Source organism: Somniosus microcephalus, chromosome 7 (genome assembly GCF_052327205.1).
Source record: "Somniosus microcephalus isolate GS21.2 chromosome 7, FLI_Smic_1.0, whole genome shotgun sequence".
In the NCBI taxonomy this organism is placed as follows: Eukaryota; Metazoa; Chordata; class Chondrichthyes; order Squaliformes; family Somniosidae; genus Somniosus; species Somniosus microcephalus.
This window is the reverse complement of record NC_140993.1, coordinates 647,630-669,930: the sequence shown is the minus strand read 5'-3', so window position 1 is coordinate 669,930 and position 22,301 is coordinate 647,630. Positions and strand designations below refer to the sequence as shown.

General features: G+C 47.6%; 1 protein-coding gene across 1 annotated transcript in view; it reads left to right on the top strand.

Annotated features, from left to right (window-relative positions):
* Positions 1 to 21,202, top strand: part of LOC147114437 (uncharacterized) — a 57,135-nt gene extending 35,933 nt beyond the window's left edge. The window contains exon 3 of the mRNA XM_085993918.1: positions 20,186 to 21,202. Coding sequence (XP_085850044.1) covers positions 20,186 to 20,768 — 583 coding nt within the window. The 3' untranslated portion in view covers positions 20,769 to 21,202. The remainder of the gene's footprint in view (positions 1 to 20,185) is intronic.
* Positions 21,203 to 22,301: the final 1,099 nt, after the last annotated feature.

Below are 22,301 nucleotides of genomic sequence, written 5' to 3'. Positions count from 1 at the left end.
CACTCTATCAGCATAACCCTCTATTCCCTTCTCCCTCATATGCCTGTCTAGCCTCCCCTTAAATGCATCTATACTATTCGCTTCAACCACTCCCTGTGGCAGCGAGTTCCACATTCTCACCACTCTTTGGGTAAAGAAGTTTCTTCTGAATTCCCTATTGGATTTCTTGGTGACTATCTTATATTGAGGCCTCTAGTTATGCTCTTCCCCACAAGTGGAAACATTCTCTCTGTATCCACTCTATCAAAAATTTTCATAATTTTAAAGACCTCTATTAGGTCACCCCTCAGCCTTCTTTTTTCAAGAGAAAAGAGACCCAGCCTGTTCATCCTTTCCTGATATGTATACCCTCGCATTTCTGGTATCATCCTTGTAAATCTTCTCTGCACCCTCTCCAGTGCCTCTATATCCTTTTTATAATATGGCGACCAGAACTGTACGCAGTATTCGAAGTGTGGTCTAACTAAGGTTCGATACAGGTTTAGCATAACTTCACTACTTTTCAATTCTATCCCTCTAGAAATAAACCCTAGTGCTTGGTTTGCTTTTTTTATGGCCTTGCTAACCTGTGTCACAACTTTTAGTGATTTGTGTATTTGTACTCCGAGATTCCTTTGCTCCTCTATGCCACCTAGACTCGCACCCTCCAAGTGATAAGTGACCACCCCATTCATCCTACTAAAATGTAATACCTCACATTTATCTGTTCAGCTTTGGTCAATCTGCAAAAACTCTGAAATGTTTAATAATGAAATCAGGGAGTCAAAAAGCTCAGGTGAGGCAGTTTAAAAAGACAGTCCCTGACCAGAGATTGCTGGATGCTGACACTCGGTGCTCACAAGGATAGAATGTCCCATTCCCCAGGCACGGACATCCAGCACCTCAATCACAGCGACAATTCACAAAACAATGGCAATATAACTTGGAACAGAGACGGTTAAGTGGAGCTGTGATTGAGGTGCTCAAAATTATGAGGGGTTTTGATTGAGCAAACAAGGAGAAGCTGTTGTCACTGGCAGGAGGGTCGGTAATGATAGGACACAGATTTCAGATCATTGGCAAAAGAATCTAGAGAGGAAATGAGGAGACTTTTTTTACACAGCGAATTGTGATGATCTGGAATGCACTGCCTGAAAGGGAGGTGGAAGCAGATTCAATAGTAACTGTCAAAAGGGAATTGGATATCTACTAAAAGCAGAAATTTGCAGGGCTGTGGGGAAAGAGCAGGGCAGTGGGACTAATTGCATCGCTCTTTCAGAGAGCCGGCACCAGCACGATGGGCCGAAAGGCATCCTACTGTGCTCTATGATTCTATAACATCTGCTTCTCTCTGCTCACTAGTACTGAGAGAACAGGGAATAATCTTTAAATCCAGCCCAGTTATTGGGAGCTCTTAACATTAACAAGCCCCACTTGCCTGAATTAACATGGTTCAGTCCTGGATGTGATTAAAGGCATCGGAAACAGTGGAATCGACCCACCACAGTCACACTGTGGACACTCTGGTGTGTCAGCGGGTGGGATACACCAGGGAATCACTTTCCACACACTGAGGTTGACTCTAATGATCAGGGGTGCTAGGGTTTCGGATTCCAGATAATCATGCTCACAAGAACACAAATTGTCTCTCCAGACTTTATTAAGATCACTGCTTAACACAGATCGGGTGATAATTCCCTCAATCTGGAGAATAGAAGTACAGTGGATTTGCACGTGACCTTCTCGAGTCTGTTCCAACTGACAACAGCTTAAGTGGCCTGTTCTTATACACAAGCTTGGTTACCGCTCAGGAAATGGGATTGTTTGGACCCGTTTGTTGACCGCCTCCTGAACTCCTGCTAATTCAGGGAATTTAGTCCATCTGTGACCAGACTATAATCACAAGCCCGTCTGGTTATCACACCTATACGGTCCGTGAGGTTATTATCAGGTTCACACCCAGACGTTGTGTCTTTACTTGTCTGGCACTTCATCCCATAACATGGGTACAGGGGCTCAGAAATGTTTCATTCATCAGAAAAAGACAAAGTACAACAACATTCTGGTCAGCTTAACAGAATCTCATCATATTTATGGGGCTTTAAATATAAAAGTCACTAACAAATCCAGGAGGGAATTCAGGAGAAACTTCTATACCCAGCGAGTGGTAGAATGGGGAACTCGCTACCACAAGGCGTGGTTGAGGTGACCAGCATAGATACATTTATGAGGAAGCCACATGAGGGAGAAAGGAATTGGAGGATGTGTTGATCGGGTTAATTGAAGTAGGGTGGGTGTGGGGCATGAGTGCGGTTTTCAACAGAGTGCTGAGGAGGAGGAATTCCTGGAATGTTTTCGGGACGGTTATCTGGACCAATATGTCGAGGAGCCGACTCGAGATCAGGCCATTTTAGACTGGGTATTGTGCAATGAGAAGGGACTTATCAACAATCTTCTTGTACGAGGCCCCTTGGGTCAGAGCGATCATAATATGATCGAGCTCTCAGTCGAGATGGAGAGTGAGGAAATTGAATCAGAGACTAAGGTCCAGAACTTAAATAAAGGGAATTACGAGGGTATGAGACGGGAATTGGGTAAGATTGATTGGGTGGTGTTTCTGGGGGGATTGACAGTGGATAGACAATGGCAAGCATTCAAAGATAGAATGGAAGAATTCCAGAACATGTTTATACCGGTTTGGCATAAAAATAAACCTAAAAAGGTGACTCAACCGTGGATAACGAGGGAAATTAGGGACAGCATAAAATCAAAAAAAAGGGCATATCAACTGGCAAAAAAAAGCACCAGACCGGAAGATTGGGGGCAGTACAGGATACACCAAAGAGGACAAAGGGATTAATCAGGAAGGGGAAAATAGAATACGAAAGTAAACTTGCAGCAAACATAAAGACAGACTGCAAAAGCTTTTATCGGTATATCAGGAGGAAAAGACTGGTAAAATCCCAAGTCGGTCCCTTGCAGTCCGATTCGGGAGAATATATAATGGAGAATAAGGAAATGGCAGACCAATTAAACTCATACTTTGGTTCTGTATTCACAAAGGAGGACACAAATAACCTCCCAGGAATATCGGCAAACATAGGGACTAATGAGAGGGAGGAGCTGACAGAAATTAGTATCTCTAGGGATATGGTGTTGGGTAAGTTGAGGGGACTGAAGGCCGACAAATCCCCGGGGCCTGATAAACTACATCCTAGGGTACTTAAGGAGGTGGCCCTGGAGATAGCAGATGCTCTAAGGATCATCTTCCGGAACTCCATTGACTCGGGAACAGTACCCGTGGATTGGAGGGTAGCTAATGTTACCCCAATATTTAAAAAGGGGGGTAGAGAGAAAGCAGGGAATTATAGACCAGTAAGCCTTACATCGGTTGTGGGCAAAATGCTAGAGTCCATTATTAAGGATAAAATAGCGGAGCACTTGACAAATGGGGAAAGGATCGGACAGAGTCAACATGGATTTACAAAGGGTAAATCGTGTTTGACTAATCTGCTGGAATTTTTTGAGGAAGTAACTGGTAAAATAGATGGGGGAGAGCCAGTGGATGTGGTGTACCTTGACTTCCAGAAAGCCTTCGATAAGGTCCCACACAAAAGATTATCATGCAAAATTAAGGCTCATGGGATTGGGGGCAAAGTATTAATGTGGATAGAGAACTGGCTGGCGGATAGAAAACAGAGAGTTGGAATAAACGGCTCGTTTTCGGAGTGGCAGGCAGTGACCAGCGGGGTGCTGCAAGGATCTGTCCTGGGACCCCAGCTGTTCACAATATATATAAATGATCTGGATCAGGGAATTGGATGCAATATTTCCAAATTCGCTGACGACACTAAACTAGGAGGAGGGGTGGGCTCTGATGAGGATGTCAGGAGGCTACAGTGCGATTTGGACAGGTTGGGGGAATGGGCGGATACGTGGCAGATGCACTATAATGTGGATAAATGCGAGGTTATCCACTTTGGGGGTAAAAACAGGAGGGTAGATTATTATCTAAATGGCAATAGATTGGGAGATGGGGAAGTGCAGAGGGACCTGGGTGTTCTTGTGCACCAGCCACTGAAGTAGAGCATGCAGGTGCAACAGGCGATTAAGAAGGCAAATGGTATGTTGGCCTTCATATCAAGGGGGTTCGAGTATAGGAATAGGGATACCTTACTACAGCTGTACAAGGTGCTGGTGAGACCGCATCTGGAGTATTGTGTACAGTTTTGGTCGCCCCATCTGCGGAAGGATGTTCTTGCCATGGAAAGAGTGCAACGGCGATTCACCAGGCTGATACCTGGAATGGCGGGAATGACCTACGAAGAGAGATTAAATAGTTTGGGCTTGTACTCACTGGAGTTTAGAAGATTGAGAGGGGATCTCATCGAAACATATAAAATTATGGCAGGCCTGGACAGGCTGAATTCAGAGAGAATGTTTCCAATGGCCGGGGAGCACAGAGCCAGGGGCCACAGTCTAAAAATAGCGGGCAAATCATTTAAAACAGAGATGAGGAAAAATTTCTTCACTCAAAGAGTGGTGGGCCTGTGGAATTCCCTGCCACAGAGGGCTGTGAAGGCTAATTCAATAAATATTTTCAAGAGAGAATTGGATATATTTCTGAAGGCTAAGGGGATTAAGGGTTACGGAGGAAAGGCGGGGACGGGGTACTGAACTGGTAAGATCAGCTATGATCTCAGACGAAGATCAGCCATGATCTCATTGAATGGCGGAGCAGGCTCGAAGGGCCGAATGGCCTACTCCTGTTCCTATCTCTATGAAACTATGAGTTGGGTGAGTCAGGGAGTCTTAACTGGTTGCTGAAATCAAACTTTTGTTTGTTTCACATTTACTGTGTACTGTTTACTGTTTAAAATCTAAATTTCCCAGCTTTAAGCAGGGTTAAAAAGGAATAAACAAGTCCTACAACTCAGAGCAGCTGAAGGCAGTTAACAAGGGAAACTGGAGTAATCTGGTTAACCTGGTTCTTCTGTAGCTGGGCTCAGCAAATCTTTGTTTCAGGGCCTATAAAAACAGGCTTTGAAGTGCGATTTTTCACTGAGTGCGGTTTTCAACAGAGTGCTGAGAGTTGGGTGAGTCAGGGAGTTAGGTGAGGCAAGGCCTCAGAGCTTTGGCGGGTGCTTCAGCAGTAGAGCGGGCCTACAAAGCGCTCCAGAGACCAGGTAAGGCTTACTTTACTGGTGGTATTGAATTAATTTAATTTAGCTTGATTAAAGGGGTAGGTCATGCCAGGAGAGCCCAGCCCCGTGATATGCTCCTCTTGATCTATGTGGGAATTCAGGGATGCTGCCAGTGTCCCTGATGACCACGTGTGCCAGAAATGCATCCAGCTGCAGCTACTAACGGGCCGTCTTGGTGCGCTGGAGCTGCAGGTGGATGGGTTGTGGAGCATTCACGATGCTGAGATGGTCGCGAATTACTCGTACAATCAGTTGGTCACACCGCAGGGAAGGGCTGCACAGGCAGAAGGGAAATGGGTGACCACCAGGCGGAACAATAGAAGCAGGCAGGTAGTGCAGGGGACCCCTGTGGCCATCCCCCTTTCAACCAGGTATACCGCTTTGGATATTGTTGGGGGGGATGACTTACCAGGGGAAGGTGGCAGCAGCGAACTTCCTGGCACTGGGGGTGCTCCTGCTGCACAGGAAGGGAGGAAAAAGAGTGTGAGAGCAATAGTGGTAGGGGATTCTATAGTAAGGGGAACAGATAAGCGTTTCTGTGGCCGTAGACGTGAATCCAGGATGGTTTGTTGCCTCCCTGGTGCCAGGGTCAAGGATGTCACTGAGCGGCTGCAGGGCATTCTGGAGGGGGAGGGCGAACAGCCAGAGGTCGTGGTCCACATTGGTACCAACGACATAGGTAAAAAGAGGGATGAGGTCCTGCAGCAAGAATTTAGGGAGCTAGGTAGAAGATTAAAGAGCAGGACCTCAAAGGTTGTAATCTCTGGCTTACTCCCGGTGCCACGTGCTAGTGAGTATAGGAATAGGAAGATAGAACAGATGAATGCATGGCTAAAGGGATGGTGCAGGAGGGAGGGCTTTAGTTTCCTGGATCACTGGGTCTGCTTCTGGGAAAGGTGGGACTTGTACAAGTTGGACGGTTTACACCTGAACCAGAGGGGGACCAGTATCCTTGCGGGGAGGTTTGCTAGCACTGTTGGGGGGGGTTTAAACTAACTTGGCATGGGGATGGGATACAGAGTGTAGCTATAGTAGGGGGTGATTTACAGCCAAATACGGAGGAAAAAACAAGTCAGCTGGGAAGGCAGAGCAAATATGTGAAGGCAAAAGGGAATATGGCAAGGCTGGAAGGCAATTATTTTAATGCAAGGAGTCTTGCAAATAAGGTGGATGAACTGAAGTTGTTGTTGAACACATGGGAGTATGATAGTGTTGCTATCACGGAGACATGGTTGAGGGAGGGTCAGGACTGGCAGCTCAATATTCCAGGGTATAGAATCTTCAGGCGAGACAGAGGGGTGTGTAAAAGGGGAGGGGGTGTTGCAATATTAATTAAGGAGTCAATTACTGCTGTGAGGAGGGATGATATATTAGCGGGTTCCTCTAATGAGGCCATATGGGTAGAACTTAAAAACAAAAAGGGGGCAAGCACTTTGCTGGGAGTGTACTATAGGCCCCCAAACAGTCAGGGGGAGATAGAGGAACAGATATGTAGGCAAATCTCAGAGAAGTGTGGAAAAAATAGGGTAATAATAGTGGGGGATTTCAACTTCCCCAATATTAATTGGGATAGTCAGAGTGTGAAAGGCTTAGAGGGTGCAGAATTCTTAAAGTGCATCCAGGAGAGCTTTTTGAGCCAACATGTAGAAAGTCCTACAAGAGAGGGGGCGGTACTGGACCTAATTCTAGGGAATGTAGCCGGGCAAGTGGTGGAAGTGTCAGTAGGAGAGCATTTTGGCGACAGTGACCATAATTCGGTGAGATTTAAGGTGGTCATGGAAAAAGACAAAGACGGCCCGGAAATAAGGGTTCTAAATTGGGGGAAGGCCGATTTTAATATGATAAGGCAGGGTCTGGCCAAAGTGGACTGGGAGCAGCTACTTATAGGAAAATCCACATCAAAGCAGTGGGAGACTTTCAGAAGGGAAATAGAGAGAGTACAATGCCAACATGTTCCTGTAAAGGTCAAGGGTGGGACCAACAAGCAAAGGGAACCTTGGATGACAAGGGATATACAAAAATGCATAAGGAAAAAAAGGGGGGCTTTTGGCAGTTACTAAAGACTAAAGACGGAGGAAGCCCTAGAGGAGTATAAAAACTGCAGGGGCATACTTAAAAAGGAAATTAGGAGAGCGAGGAGGGGCCATGAAATAACACTGGTGAGCAAAATAAAGGAAAATCCTAAGATGTTTTATAAGTATATTAAGGGCAAGAAGATAACCAGGGAAAGGGTAGGGCCCATTAGGGACCAAAGTGGCAATCTGTGTGTAGAGCCAGATGATGTAGGCTGGGTTTTAAATGAATTTGTTGCATCTGTGTTCACTATGGAGAAAGACGATGTAGACATAGAAATCGGGCAAGGGGACTGTGATATACTTGAACATATTAGCATCGAGAGGGAGGAGGTACTAGCGGTTTTAGCAGTCCAAAAAGTGGATAAATCCCCAGGCCCGGACGAGATGTATCCCAGGCTGCTTTGTGAGGCAAAGGAGGAGATTGCAGGGGCTCTGACACAAATTTTCAGAACCTCTCTGGCCACAGGGGATGTACCAGAGGACTGGAGAACAGCTAATGTAGTACCATTATTCAAGAAGGGTAGCAGGAATAAACCAGGGAATTACAGGCCAGTGAGCCTAACATCTGTGGTAGGGAAATTATTGGAAAAAATTCTGAGGGACAAAATTAGTCTCCACTTGGAGAGGCAAGGATTAATCGGGGATAGTCCGCATGGCTTTGTCAAGGGTAAATCATGTCTGACCAATCTGATTGAATTTTTCGAGGGGTTGACTAGGTGTGCGGATGAGGGAAATGCTGTGGATGTGGTATACATGGACTTCAGTAAGGCTTTTGACAAAGTCCCGCATAGGAGACTGGTCAAGAAGGTAAGAGCCCATGGTATCCAGGGTGCCTTGGCACATTGGATCCTAAACTGGCTGAGTGGCAGGAGGCAGAGGGTGATGGTCGAAGGTTGCTTTTGTGACTGGAAGCCTGTGTCCAGTGGGTTACCTCAGGGATCGGTGCTGGGTCCCTTGCTGTTTGTGATCTACATAAATTATTTGGATGAGAATGTAAAAGGTATGATCAGTAAGTTCGCAGATGACACGAAAATTGGTGGGGTGGTAAATTGCGAGGAGGAAAGCCTCAGGCTACAGGACGATATAAACGGGTTGGTCAGATGGGCGGAAAAGTGGCAAATGGAATTTAACCCTGAAAAGTGCGAGGTGATGCATTTTGGACGGACAAATAAGGCAAGGGAATACACAATGTGTGGTAGGACCCTAGGAAGTACAGAGGGTCAGAGGGACCTTGGTGTACATGTACAGAGATCCCTGAAGGCAGCGGAACAGGTAGATAAGGTGGGTAAAAAGGCATATGGGATACTTGCCTTCATTAGCCGAGGCATAGAATATAAGAGCAGGGAGGTTATGATGGAGCTGTACAAAACGCTGCTAAGGCCACAGCTGGAGTACTGTGCGCAGTTCCGGTTGCCTCACTATAGGAAGGATGTGATTGCTTTGGAGAGGTTGCAGAGAAGATTCACCAGGATGTTACCTGGGATGGAGCGCCTCAGCTATGAAGAAAGACTAAACAGGCTGGGGTTGTTCTCCTTGGAGCAAAGAAGGCTGAGGGGGGACCTGATTGAGGTGTACAAAATGATGAGGGGCATAGATAGGGTAGATAAAGAGGAACTTTTCCCCTTAGTAGGGGGGTCAATAACAAGGGGGCATAGATTCAAGGTAAGGGGCAGGAGGTTTAGAGGGGATTTGAGGAGGAACTTTTTCACCCAGAGGGTGGTTGGAGTCTGGAACTCACTGCCTGAAAGGGTGGTAGAGGCAGGAACCCTCACAACATTCAAGAAGCATTTGGATGAGCACTTGAAATGCCATTGCATCCAAGGCTATGGACCAAATGCTGGAAAACGGGATTAGATTGGACAGGGCTTGATGGACGGCGCAGACACGATGGGCCGAAGGGCCTCTTTCTGTGCTGTATTACTCTATGACTCTATGACATAAACACTGGCATGGACCAGTTGGGCTGAATGGCCTGTTTCTGTGCTGTACATTCTATGTAACACCATGAACTGTCAAAAGAAGGGAATCCTCAGCACAACAGTCTTAAAGATTAAACAATAGTACAATAATTTATAAAACATTCATCCGTTCCATTCTCATGTCACCCCAGCTGTCTCCAGGGCCCTGCGGCTGCAGAAGAATGTGAAATTGCTGGTGTGTCAGCAGGTGGGATGACTGAGTGAGTCCTTTGCCACACACGGAGCAGGTAAGCGGTCTCTTTCCTTCTCTAGCCAGCTGGTGTCTCTTCAGCTCCTTGAAGCTTTTAAAGCTCTTCCCACAGTCAGAACATTTAAATGGTCTCTCATCAGTGTAAACCTCCTGGTGTGTCAGCAGGTGGGCTGACCGAATGAATCCCTTCCCACACATGGAGCAGGTGAACGGCCTCTCCCCAGTGTGAACTCGCTGGTGTCCGCTCAGATCCCCAGCGCTTTTAAAGTTCATCCCACAGACAGAACTTGTAAATGGTCTCTCATCAGTGTGAACAAGCTGGTGTACCTTCAGCTCCCTAGAGGTTTTAAAGCTCTTCCCACAAACAGAACATGTAAATGGTCTCTCATCGGTGTGAACTCACTGGTGTTGCTTCAGATCCTCAGAGGTTTTAAAGCTCTTCCCACAGTCAGAACATTTAAATGGTCTCTCATCAGTGTGAACTTGCTGGTGTTTCAACAGTTGGGATGACTGAGTAAATCCCTTCCCACACATGGAGCAGGTGAACGGCCTCTCCCCAGTGTGAACTCGCTGGTGTGTCAGTAGGTGGGATGACTGAGTGAATCCCTTCCCACACACGGAGCAGGTGAACGGCCTCTTTCCTGCTCTCTCCAGCTGGTGTCTCTTCAGCTCCTGGGACATTTGAGAGCTTTTCTCACAGTCAGAATGTTTCACCGGCCTCTCCCCAGTGTGAACTCACTGGTGTGCCAGCAGATTCGAGGACCGAGTGAATCTCTTCCCACACACGGAGCAGGTGAACAGAATCTCTCCTGCTCTCTCGAGCTGGTGTCTCTTCAGATCCTGGGACCTTTTAAATCTCTTCCCACAGTCAGAACATTTAATCGGTCTCTCATCACTATGAACAAGATGGTGTCTCAGGAGGGTGGCAGAATGAGAGAATCACTTCAAAAACACGGAGCAGGGCACCGGTCTCTCATCGGAGTGGACAAGCTGGTGTCTCAGCAGCACGGATGGTGCAATTAATCCCTTCCCACACACGGAGTGGGTTAAAGTTCCCTCCCTCATGTGAATTTGCTGGTGTATCATTGGAGCGGATGGCTGAGTGAATCCCTTCCTACACATGGGGCCCGGGTTTCCCCCAGTGTGTGGCCACTGGTGTTGCTTCAGGTATTTGTAGATTTTGAAGCTCTTTCAGGACATTTAAAAGTTCTCTCCCCAGTGTGAACTCACGGGTGTGCCAGCAGATTCAAGGAGCGATTGAATCAGGTACTGAGGAATCGTGTAACTCTGTCAGAATTTGAGGTGATGTTTGGTTTGAGCTTCCTGTCTGTAAATGCTCCACTTCTAAAACCCTGTAAAAGGAGTGTAGAAAGGGTAAGGGGGGGAAGCAGGGTTTTTTTGGGCTAATTTTGCCTCAAAGAACAAACAGGGTAGTGCCGGTCCCACTGGTGTCCAGCCGTGCCTACAATAACCAACGGGCCAGAAACAGCCCAATCCACCTCACTGACTTGGCCCTGAAGTTAAATCAAGTCTCATCAAATGACATCCTTTGTGACTGTGACAAAGCTAAACTATCTCTCCTCAACCAATCGGGGTTCCCGAGGGGCGGGACTTCTGCCGCCTGCTTCTCCCGCTGCTGAGACAAGTGGAATGCAGCAGAGGGCGCTCTTCTGAGTTTGGGGCTCAGGCCTGTTAGTGGAGCAGTGCAGAGGGAACTTTACTCTGCACTGGGCTTTACTCCCTCAGCACTGCACTGGAGGGGCAGCACAGAGTTTTAGACTCCAGTCTCTGGAGTGGGACTTCAACCCACAACCTTCTGACTCAGAGGAGAGAGTGCTACCGCCTGAGATACGGCTGACACTCTGAATCTAACCCGTGCTGTACCTGCCCTGGGAGTGTTTGATGGGACAGTGTAGAGGGAGCTTTACTCTGTATCTAACCCGTGCTGTACCTGCCCTGGGAGTGTTTGATGGGACAGTGTAGAGGGATCTTTACTCTGTATCTAACCCGTGCTGTACCTGCCCTGAGAGTGTTTGATGGGACAGTGTAGAGGGAGCTTTACTCTGTATCTAACCCGTGCTGTACCCGCCCTGGGAGTGTTTGATGGGACAGTGTAGAGGGAGCTTTACTCTGTATCTAACCCGTGCTGTACCTGCCCTGGGAGTGTTTGATGGGACAGTGCAGAGGAAGCTTTACTCTGTATCTAACCCATGCTGTATCTGCCCTGGGAGTGTTTGATGGGACAGTGTAGAGGGAGCTTTACTCTGTATCTAACCCGTGCTGTACCTGCCCTGGGAGTGTTTGATGGGACAGTGTAAAGGGAGCCTTACTCTGTATCTAACCCGTGCTGTACCTGCCCTCACGAGCAAATTTGGCTAGGGTAAATAAAATCAGAGAGTTAAATGCGTGGCTCAAAGACTGGTGTGGGAGAAATGGGTTTTGCTTCTTGGGGTACTAGGACAGGAGAGAGCTGTTCCGTTGGGACGGACTTCACTTGGCCAGTGCTGGGACTAGAATCCTGGCGAATCGAATAACTAGGGCTGTAGAGAGGGCTTTAAACTAATTAGTGGGGGGGAGGTTTCAAAAGAGCGAAAAATAAAAATGTCAGCGGAGAAGGCAATAGAGCAAGGTAGCAGTGGGGGAATTAAAAACCAGAGCGTGTCAGGAAGGGACAGAATAGATAAAGGTAAAGTAGTAAAGGGGGTAAAAGCAGGAATAAATTGTCACAAAACATATTTAAAAGTTCTTTATCTTAATGCACGCAGCATTCGTAACAAAATGGACGAGTTGACGGTACAAATAACTACACATGGGTATGATCTGGTGGCCATTACGGAGACATGGCTGCAGGGTGACCATGACCGGGAACTAAACATCCAGGGGTATTTGACTATTAGCAAGGACAGACAGGAAGGAAAAGGAGGTGGGGTGGCTGTGTTAATAAAGGATGGAATCACTGCAGTAGTGAGAAATCATATTGGGTCAAAGGATCAGGATAGTGAAACGGTTTGGGTGGAAATAAGGAATAATAAGGGGAAAAAGTCACTAGTGGGCGTAGTCTATAGGCCTCCTAACCGTTGCAAATCTATTGGTTGGAGTATAAATCAGGAAATAGTTGGGGCTTGTAATAAGGGAACAGCTATAATCATGGGAGATTTTAACTTTCATATTGACTGGACAAATCAAATTGGGCAGGGCAGCCTTGAGGAAGAGTTCATAGAGTGCATTAGGGATGGGTTCCTTGAGCAGTATGTTACTGAACCAACCAGGGGGCAGGCAATCTTAGATCTGGTCCTGTGTAATGAGACAGGATTAATAAAAAATGTCCTTGGAATGAGTGACCATAACATGGTTGAATTCCAAATCCAGTTAGAAGGTGAGAGAGTTGGATCTCAAACCAGCGTACTAAGCTTAAATAAAGGAGACTATGAAGGTATGAGAGCAGAGTTGACTAAAGTTGACTGGGAAAATAGATTGTGTAAGACGGTACATGAGCAGTGGTGTACATTCAAGGAGATATTTCACAACTTTCAAGAAAAATATATTCCACTGAGGAAAAAGGGGCGTAAAAGACAGCCATCCATGGCTAAGTAAAGTAATAAAGGATAGCATCTGACTGAAAACAAGGGCATATAAAGTAGCCAAATCTAGTGGGAGGATAGAAGATTGGGAAGCATTTAAAAGTCAGCAAAGAATAACTAAAAGATTAATTAAGAAAGGGAAGATAGATTATGAAAGTAAACTAGTAAATGATATAAAAACAGATAGCAAGAGTTTCTACAGCTATATAAAAAGAAAAAGGGTGGCTAAAGTGAATGTTGGTCCCTTAGAGGATGAGACCGGGAAATTAGTAGTGGGGAACATGGAGATGGCCAAAACACTGAACAAATATTTTGTATCAGTCTTTACATTAGAGGACACTAAAAATATCCAGCACTGGACAAACAGGGGGCTATAGGGGGGGAGGAGCTGAACATGATTAAAATCACTAAGGAGATGGTACTTGGTAAGATAATGGGACTTAAGGTGAACAAATCCCCTGGACCTACATAGAAGATGAAGATAGGAGCAGGAGTAGGCCATTCGGCCCTTCGTGCCTGCTCCGCCATTTAATGAGATCATGGCTGATCCTTTAATTCAGTATCCCGTCCCCGCCTTCTCTCCGTAACCCTTAACCCCTTTTGCCCGTAGAAATATATCTAATTCCCTCTTAAATATATTTAATGAGCTGGCGTACACTGCCCTCTGTGGCAATGAGTTCCACAGGTTCACCACTCTCTGAGTGAAGAAATTCCCCCTCATCTCTGTCCTAAATGGTTTAGCCCTTATCCTTAAATTATGTCCTCTAGTTCTGTTTTCACCTGATGGCTTACATCCTAGGGTCTTGAGAGAGGTAGCGGTGGGGATTGCGGATGCATTGCTGGTAATTTTCCAAAACTCCCTGGATTCAGGCAAGGTCCCAGCAGATTGGAAAACTGCTAATGTAACGCCCTTATTTTAAAAGGGAGATAGACAAAAGGCTGGAAACTATTGACCAGTTAGCCTAACATCTGTGGTTGGTAAAATGTTGGAGTCCATTATTAAGGAAGCAGTAACAGGACATTTGGATAAGCATAATTTAATCGGACAGAGTCAGCATGGTTTTATAAAGGGGAAGTCATGTTTGACAAATTTGCTTGAATTCTTTGAGGATTTAGCAAACAGGGTGGATAAAGGGGAACCAGTGGATGTGGTGTATTTGGACTTCCAAAAGGCATTTGACAAGGTGCCACACAAATGATTACTGCACAAGATAAAAAATCACGGGATTGGGGGTAATGTACTGGCATGGGTGGAAGATTGGCTATCTAACAGAAAACAGAGAGTTGGGATAAATGGTTCGTTCTCGGGCTGGCAATCAGTAACTAGGGGTGTTCTGCACGGGTCAGCGCTGGGACCCCAACTCTTTACAATCTATATTAATGATTTGGGGGAAGGGACCGAGTGCCACATATCCAAGTTTGCCGACAATACAAAGATGGGAGGGAAAGCAGTGAGTGAGGAGGACATAAAAAACCTGCAAAAGGACATAGACAGGCTAAGTGAGTGGGCAGAAATTTGGCAGATGGAATATCATGTTGGAAAGTGTGAGGTTATGCACTTTGGCAGAAAAAATCAAAGAGCAAGTTATTATCTAAATGGAGAGAAACTGCAAAGTGCTACAGTACAAAGGGATCTGGGGGTCCTGGTGCATGAAACACAGAAGGTTAGTATGCAGTTCCAGCAGGTGATCAGGAAGGCCAATGGAATCTTGGCTTTTATTGCAAGGGGGATGGAGTATAAAAGCAGGGACGTCTTGCGTCAGTTATACAGGGTACTGGTGAGGCCACACCTGGAATATTGCGTACAGTTTTGGTTTCCATATTTAAGGAAAGATATACTTGCTCTCGAGGCAGTTCAGAGAAGCTTCACTCGGTTGATTCCGGAGATGAGGGGTTTGACTTATGAGGAAAGGTTGAGAAGGTTGGGCCTCTACTCATTGGAGTTCCGAAGAATGAGAGGCGATCTTATCGAAACATATAAGATTGTGAGGGGGCTTGATCGGGTGGATGCGGGGAGAATGTTTCCACTGATGGGTGAGACTAGAACTAGGGGGCATAATCTTAGAATAAGGGGCTGCCGTTTCAAAACTGAGATGAGGAGAAACTTCTTCACTCAGAGGGTAGTAAATCTATGGAATTTGCTACCTCAGAGAGCTGTGGAAGCTGCGACATTAAATAAATTTAAAAGGGACATAGACAGTTCCCTAGATGATAAGGGAATTAAGGGTTATGGGGAGCGGGCAGGGAAGTGGACGTGAGTCTAGGTTTGGATCAGCCATGATCCTTTTGAATGGCGGCGCAGGCCCGAGGGGCCGTATGGCCTACTCCTGCTCCTACTTCTTATGTTCTAATCTCATGTGCCTTAACTTTACACGCTAATCTCTTATGCGGGACCTTATCGAAAGCCTTTTGAAAGTCCAAATACACCACATCCACTGGTTCTCCCTTATCTATTCTACCAGTTACATCCTCAAAGAATTCCAGTAGATTAGTCAAGCATGATTTACCTTTTGTAAATCCATGTTGACTTTGTCCGATCCAGTCACTTTTTTCCAAGTGCTCTGCTATTAGATCTTTTATAATGGACTCTAGCATTTTCCCCACTACCGATGTCAGGCTTACCGGTCTGTAACTCGCCATTTTCTCTCTACCACCTTTTTTGAATAGTGGGGTAACACTAGCTACCCGCCAATCCATGGGTACTGTTCCAGATTCCATCGAATGTTGGAAGATGACCAGCAATGCATCTACTATTTCTAGGGCCACTTCCTTAAGTACCCTAGGATGTAGATTATCAGGCCCTGGGGATTTATCGGCCTTCAATCCCATCAATTTCCCAAACACCATTTCCCTACAAATATTGATTTCTTTCAGTTCCTCCCTTTCATCAGACCCTATGTTCCCCGACATCTCTGGGAGGTTATTTGAGTCCTCCCGGGTGAAGACAGAACCAAAGTATGTGTTTAAGATCAGGACCAGTGCAAGATAGATTAAGGCGATACTTAGTATAACTAAATCAGGAGGTACAAGCACTAAATAAAGTAGTAAGGAACCAACAACAGATTAAAAATCTAGAAAGGCAGAATGCTGGACTTAAACCAGATGAGTTGCCCAGAATAGATCAACAAGTAATGACGCAAGTTATCGGAAGAAAGGGAATGGGGCCCGTTGGATGGGGCCATATACTGTAATAATGACAAGTGATACATGTGTTTGTCTTCAAGAACCGATGGGTATGCGATGGAAGCAATGGACCCAGGTGAAACCATTTAACACAAAAGACCCCCATTCTACCCTCTCCTCTAGGGGAAAGAGCGCGGAAGATGACCAGACCTCTGTTTAAATTACAGGTAAGCATGGATCCAGTCGACCCTTCATATCAGAGGGTCCGTCTCGGGGAGAAGAAGCTCTCCTGGTTTACCCTTACACCTGAGAATGCATTTTTAATGTGGAAGCAAGTCATCCTCGGTTCCGAGGGACTGCCTAAGAAGGAAGATATAATTGGAGTAAGACTTCTTTACGCCTGTACTCAAATCCTCTTGTAATGAAGGCCAGCATACCATTTGCCTTCTTAACTGCTTTTCACGACCACCGGATGTCCCAAAGCGCTTTACATCCAATTAAGTACTTTTGAAGTGTATTCACTGTTGTAATGTGGGAAACACAGCAGCCAATTTGCACACAGCAAGCTCCCACAAACAGCAATGTGATATTGACCAGATAATGTTTTTTCATCATGTTGATTGAGGGATAAATATTGGGCTCAAAACACCAGGGATAACTTCTTCAAAAGACGGGATCTTTTACGTCCACCTGAGGGGGCAGACGGGGGCCTCGGTTTAACGTCTCATTCGTAGAACGGCACCTCCAACACGGCAGTGTTATCTCAGTACTGTCCCTCCGACAGTGCGGTGCTTCCTCAGTACTGCCCCACCGACAATGCGGAGCTCCCTCAGTACTGCCCTGCCTACAGTGCGGCGCTCCCTCAGTACTGCGCCTCCGACAGTGGGGCGCTCCCTCAGTACTGCCCCTCCGGCAGTGCGGTGCTCCCTCAGTACTGCTCCTCCGACAGTGTGAAGCTCCCTCAGTACTGCCCCTCTGACAGTGTGGCGCTCCCTCAGTACTGCCCCTCCGAAAGTCCGGCGCTCCCTCAGTACCGCGCCTCCGACAGTGCGGCGCTCCCTCAGTACTGCCCCTCCGACAGTGCGGCGCTCCCTCAGTACCGCCCCTCCGACAGTGCGCCGCTCCCTCAGTACTGCCCCCCTGACAGTGCAGCGCTCCCTCAGTACTGCCCCCCTGACAGTGCAGCGCTCTCTCAGTACTGCCCCCCCGACAGTGCGGTGCTCCCTCAGTACTGCCCTTCTGACACACTGGAGTGTCAGCCTCGCTTTATATGCTCAAGTCCCTGGAGCGGGATTTGAACCCACAACCTTCTGACTCTGCTATCCACTGAGCCACAGCTGACTCCAGTCTTTTACACAGTTTCATCATAACTTCCTTGCTTTTTGCACTCTATGCCTCTCCAAAAGCAAGGGAAGTTATGATGAATTGTTAAACTGTTTTTTTTGCAGAGTGACCCAGGCTGTGTGTAGCACGGTGGCATAGTGGTTAGCACTGTTGCCTCAAAGCGCCAGGGACCCGGGTTCAAATCCGACCTCAGGTGACTGTCTGTGTGGAGTTTGCACATTCTCCCCGTGTTTGCGTGGGTTTCCTCCGGGTGGTCCGGTTTCCTCCCACAGTCCAAAAGATGTGTGGGTTAGGTTGATTGGCTATGATAAAAATTGACCCTTAGTGTTAGGGGGATTAAATACGTGGGGATAGGGTGGGATATGTGTCGGTGCAGGCTCGATGGGCTGAAATGGCCTTTATCTGCACTGTGGGATTTCTGTGATTTCTGTGAAACAATTGTGCATTTGAAAGAAGCTTGTATTGTGAAGCTTCTGCCCCTTTGCCAGGCCCACTGCCTGCGGCCCCTCTCCCAGATTCCAGCCCCAGCTCTGTGCTGCCTGTGGCCCCTCTCCCAGATTCCAGCCCCAGCTCTGTGCTGCCTGCGGCCCCTCTCCCAGATTCCAGCCCCAGCTCTGTGCTGACTGAGCTGCTCTCACCTGGGGACAGCGCGTCACAATCGGCCCCAGCGCACATGAGCTGGAGACGCAGGGCATGCCCCCTTGCCGCGCCGCCATTGGTTGGAGGACCAGGCCGCCCAGTTCAGTCCTCTTCCTATTGGTCAGCACTCCCGTCAGTCAGAATCACATTGCTCCGGCTCACTCCGCCCCCCCGCGTGGATCAATCCGTTCCGTTCGGTATCCGCGGAGGGCCCGCCTGCCCAACTCTCAGGTTTGGTTTTTCTCCTCTTTTACTTTATAATCTCGCTCTCCGCTCCACCCCCCTCATCTCGATTTAAATCGATTCCCCAACACTTTACTTTACCCCGGCCGCTGATTCAGCCTCTTCCCCAGGCCCGGCCTTCTGTCTGCTCCCCGGTGGCCCCGCGCAGGCACACTGGCACCCTCGTTTTGTGGTGAGGGGCTGAATGAGCATGCGCGGCCCCACCTCTCCACGTTTAAAGGGACACCCACCCCCTCCACATTTAAAGGGATGCCCGCCCCCTCCACATTTAAAGGGACACCCACCCCCTCCACATTTATATGGACACCCTCCCCCATCACATTTAAAGGGAGACCCACCCCCTCCACATTTAAAGGGACTCCCTCCCCCCTCTCGTGTGTTCTTCTGATTAAAGGGTTGGTGACAATTCCCCCAGCCACCGCACTTTAGCAAGGATGTGAAAGACCTTGAGACCCAGCCAGTGGCTCAGTTGGGAGCACCCTCGACTCTCAGTCAGAAAGTTGTGGGTTCAAAGGCCCCACTCCAGGGACTCGAGCACATAAACCTAGGCTGACGCTCCGGGGCAGTGCCGAAGGAGCACCGCACTGTTGGAGGGGCAGTGCTTAGGGGGCGCGGCCCTGTCGGAGAGGCGGTACTGAGAGGGCGCTGCACAGTCGGCGGGGCAGTACTGAAGGAGCGCCGCACTGTCAGAGGGACAATACTGAGTGAGCTCTGCAGTGTCGGAGGGTCAGTACTGAGGGAGCGCCACAGCATCAGAGGGGCGCTACTGAGGGAGCGCTGAACTGTCGGAGGGGCGGTACTGAGGGAGCGCCGCACTGTGGGAGGGGCAGTACTGAGGTAGCGCCGCACTGTCAGAGGGGCAGTACTGAGGGAGCGCCGCACTGTCGGAGGGGCAGTACTGAGGGAGCGCCGCAGTGTCGGAGGGCTGTCTTTCGGATGAGACGTTCAGGTGGACATAAAAGATCCCATTATTTCGAAGAAGGGCAGGAGAGTTATCCCCGGTGTCCTGGCCATTATTTATCATGCAAATTGGCTGCAGTGTTTCCCACATTACAACAGCGACTACACTTCAAAAAGTAATTCATTGGCTGTAAAACCATTGGTCGTGAAAGGCGCTGTATAAAGGCCAGTCTTTCTTTATTTTCTCTCCTGTATTTACATTAATTACTTATATAAACCTCTTTTACTGTCTCTTGCAAGGGGAGGAATTGCAGACGGGCAGCTTAACGCAAACTTCACACGAAGATCTGACAGAGTCACTCGATTCATCAGGACCTGAATATCATTGACATATAGAAGCGGAAAGCAGCAATCAGAGTGCGGGCAAACTGCACATGTGTTTTGTGTGTGGACGTGGATTCAACCGAAGGTGCAGCCTGGGAGGCACAAATGTAACCAAAGCGAGGAGAGTCTGTGCAAATGTCAGGAATGCGGGAAGGGATTCAGTTGCCTCTCCGAGCTGGAGACTCATCAACGCAGTCACTCTGTGAAATGGCCATTCACCTGCTCCGTGTGTGGGAAGGGATTCACTCATTCAGGCTCCCGGCAGGCACACCAGCGAGTACACAACGGGGAGAGGCCGTTCACCTGTTCCGTGTGCGGGAAGGGATTCAGTTTTTCATTCGTCCTGCAGAATCACCAGCGAGTTCACACCGGGGAGAGGCAGTTCACCTGCTCAGTGTGTGGGAAGGGATTTACTCAACAATCCGCTCTGCTGAGACACTGGCGAGTTCACACCGGGGAGAAGACGTTCACCTGCTCTCACTGTAAAAAGAGGTTTAACTAGTCTTGCCACCCGTTGATACACGAGCGCGTTCACACTGATGAGACCTTTTCAGTGCTCTGACTGCGAGAAGGGCTTCAGAAGATCCAGCGACCTGATACAGCACCAGCGAGTTCACACCAGGGAGAGGCCGTTCACCTGCTCCGTGTGTGGGAAGGGATTCACTCTCTCCTCCACCCTGCTGAGAGACCAGCTGCTCCACACTGACGAGAGGCCGTTCACCTGCTACGAGTGCGGGAAAGGATTCGCTCGTCCCTTCTCTCTGCGGGAACACCAGCTGGTTCACACTGACAAGAAGCCATTCACCTGCTCCAAGTGCGGGAAAGGATTCACCAATCACACCTCTCTGCGGGAACACCAGCTGGTTCACACTGGCGAGAGGCCGTTTAAATGTTCCGACTGCGACAAGAGTTTCAAATGCTCCAACGGCCTGAAGATGCATCGACGCATCCACACCGGGGAGAGGCCGTTCAGCTGCTCTCACTGCGGGAAGAGGTTTACGCACTCATCCAATCTCCGGAAACACCAGTTCACCCACACCAGGGAGAGGCCGTCTCCCTGCTCAGTGTGTGAAAAGGGATTCACCAGTTCAACTCACCTGCTGAGACACCAGCGAGTTCACACCTGAGCGCACTGGTCCCATTCTGCTGTTAATCACATGAAGGACTGTTCTGTGTTAATAATGGCAATTACGGGGTGGCGGGGGGCGGTTTGAAGATGCTGATAATAACCCCAGTAACTAGGCTGGAGTTTAAGAGGGGTCAGCCTTGGCTCATTCGTGACACTCTCACCTCTAGTGTCAGAAGGTCGTGGGTTTGAGTCCCACTCTGGAGATTTGAGCACGTAATCTAGGCTGACACTCCAGGGCAGTACTGAGGGAGAGCTGCTCTGTCAGAGGTGCCATCTTTCGCATGCGACATTAAACCGAGGCCCCGTCTGCCCTCTCAGGTGGGCGTTAAAGATCCTGTGGCCGTCATTTTGAAAAACAGAAGGGAGAAAGGATCTCGACTTGAAAGTTCAGAAAGTAGAATAAGGAGCGAAGGTATAACAAGGGGCAGAAAACACTGGTAGGAGTAGTATATAGGCCCCCTAACTGTAGCTAAACCGTTAGAAAGAATATTAATCAAGAAATAGTAGGAGCTTGCAACAAAAGTAATGCAATAATCTTGGGGGACTTTAATCTTCATATAAAAAATTCTAACAGGACTAGACAGACTAGATGCAGGAAGGATGTTCCCGATGGCGGGGGAGTCCAGGACCAGGGGTCACAGTTTAAGGATAAGGGGTAAGCCATTTAGGACTGAGATGAGGAGGAATTTCTTCACCCAGAGAGTGGTGAACCTGTGGAATTCTCTACCACAGAAGGCAGTGGAGGCCAATTCATTAAATATATTCAAGAAGGAGTTAGATATATTTCTTAAGGCTAAAGGGATCAAGGGATATGGGGAGAAGGCAGGGACAGGGTATTGAATTTGGATGATCAGCCATGATCTCATTGAATGGCGGAGCAGGCACGAGGGGCCGAATGGCCTACTCCTGCTCCTATCTTCTATGTTTCTATAGAACGGACAAATCAAATTGGCAAAGGCAGTTTGGAGGATGAGTTCATGGGATGCATTTGGGAAAGTTTCCTAAAACAACATGTCATGGAACCAACCTGGGAACAGGCTATTTTAGATCATGTGTTGTGTAATGAGACAGGGTTAATTAGCAATCTCATAGTAAAGGATCCTCTGGGGCAGAGTGATCATAATATGATAGAATTTTACGTTAATTTTGAAAGCGACTTGCCTCAGTCCAAAACTAGAGACTTAAACTCAAATAAAGCCTATTGCACAGGTATGAGGTGTGAGTTGGCTATGGTAGATAGGAAAAATAGATTAAAAGGTATAGCAGTAGATAAGCAGTGGCTAGCATTTAAAGAAATATTTCATAATTCTCAACAAAAATATATTCCATTGAGAAATAAAAACTCCACAGGAAAAGTGATCCAACCGTGGCTAACTGAAGAAGTTAAGGATAGCATTAGATTGATAGAAGAAGCTTATAATGTTGCAAAGAATAATAGTAAGCCTGAGGATTGGGAGTTTCAGAAACCAGTAAAGGTTGACCAAAAAATTGATAAAAAGGGAAAAAGTAGAATGAGAGAAAACTAGTAAGA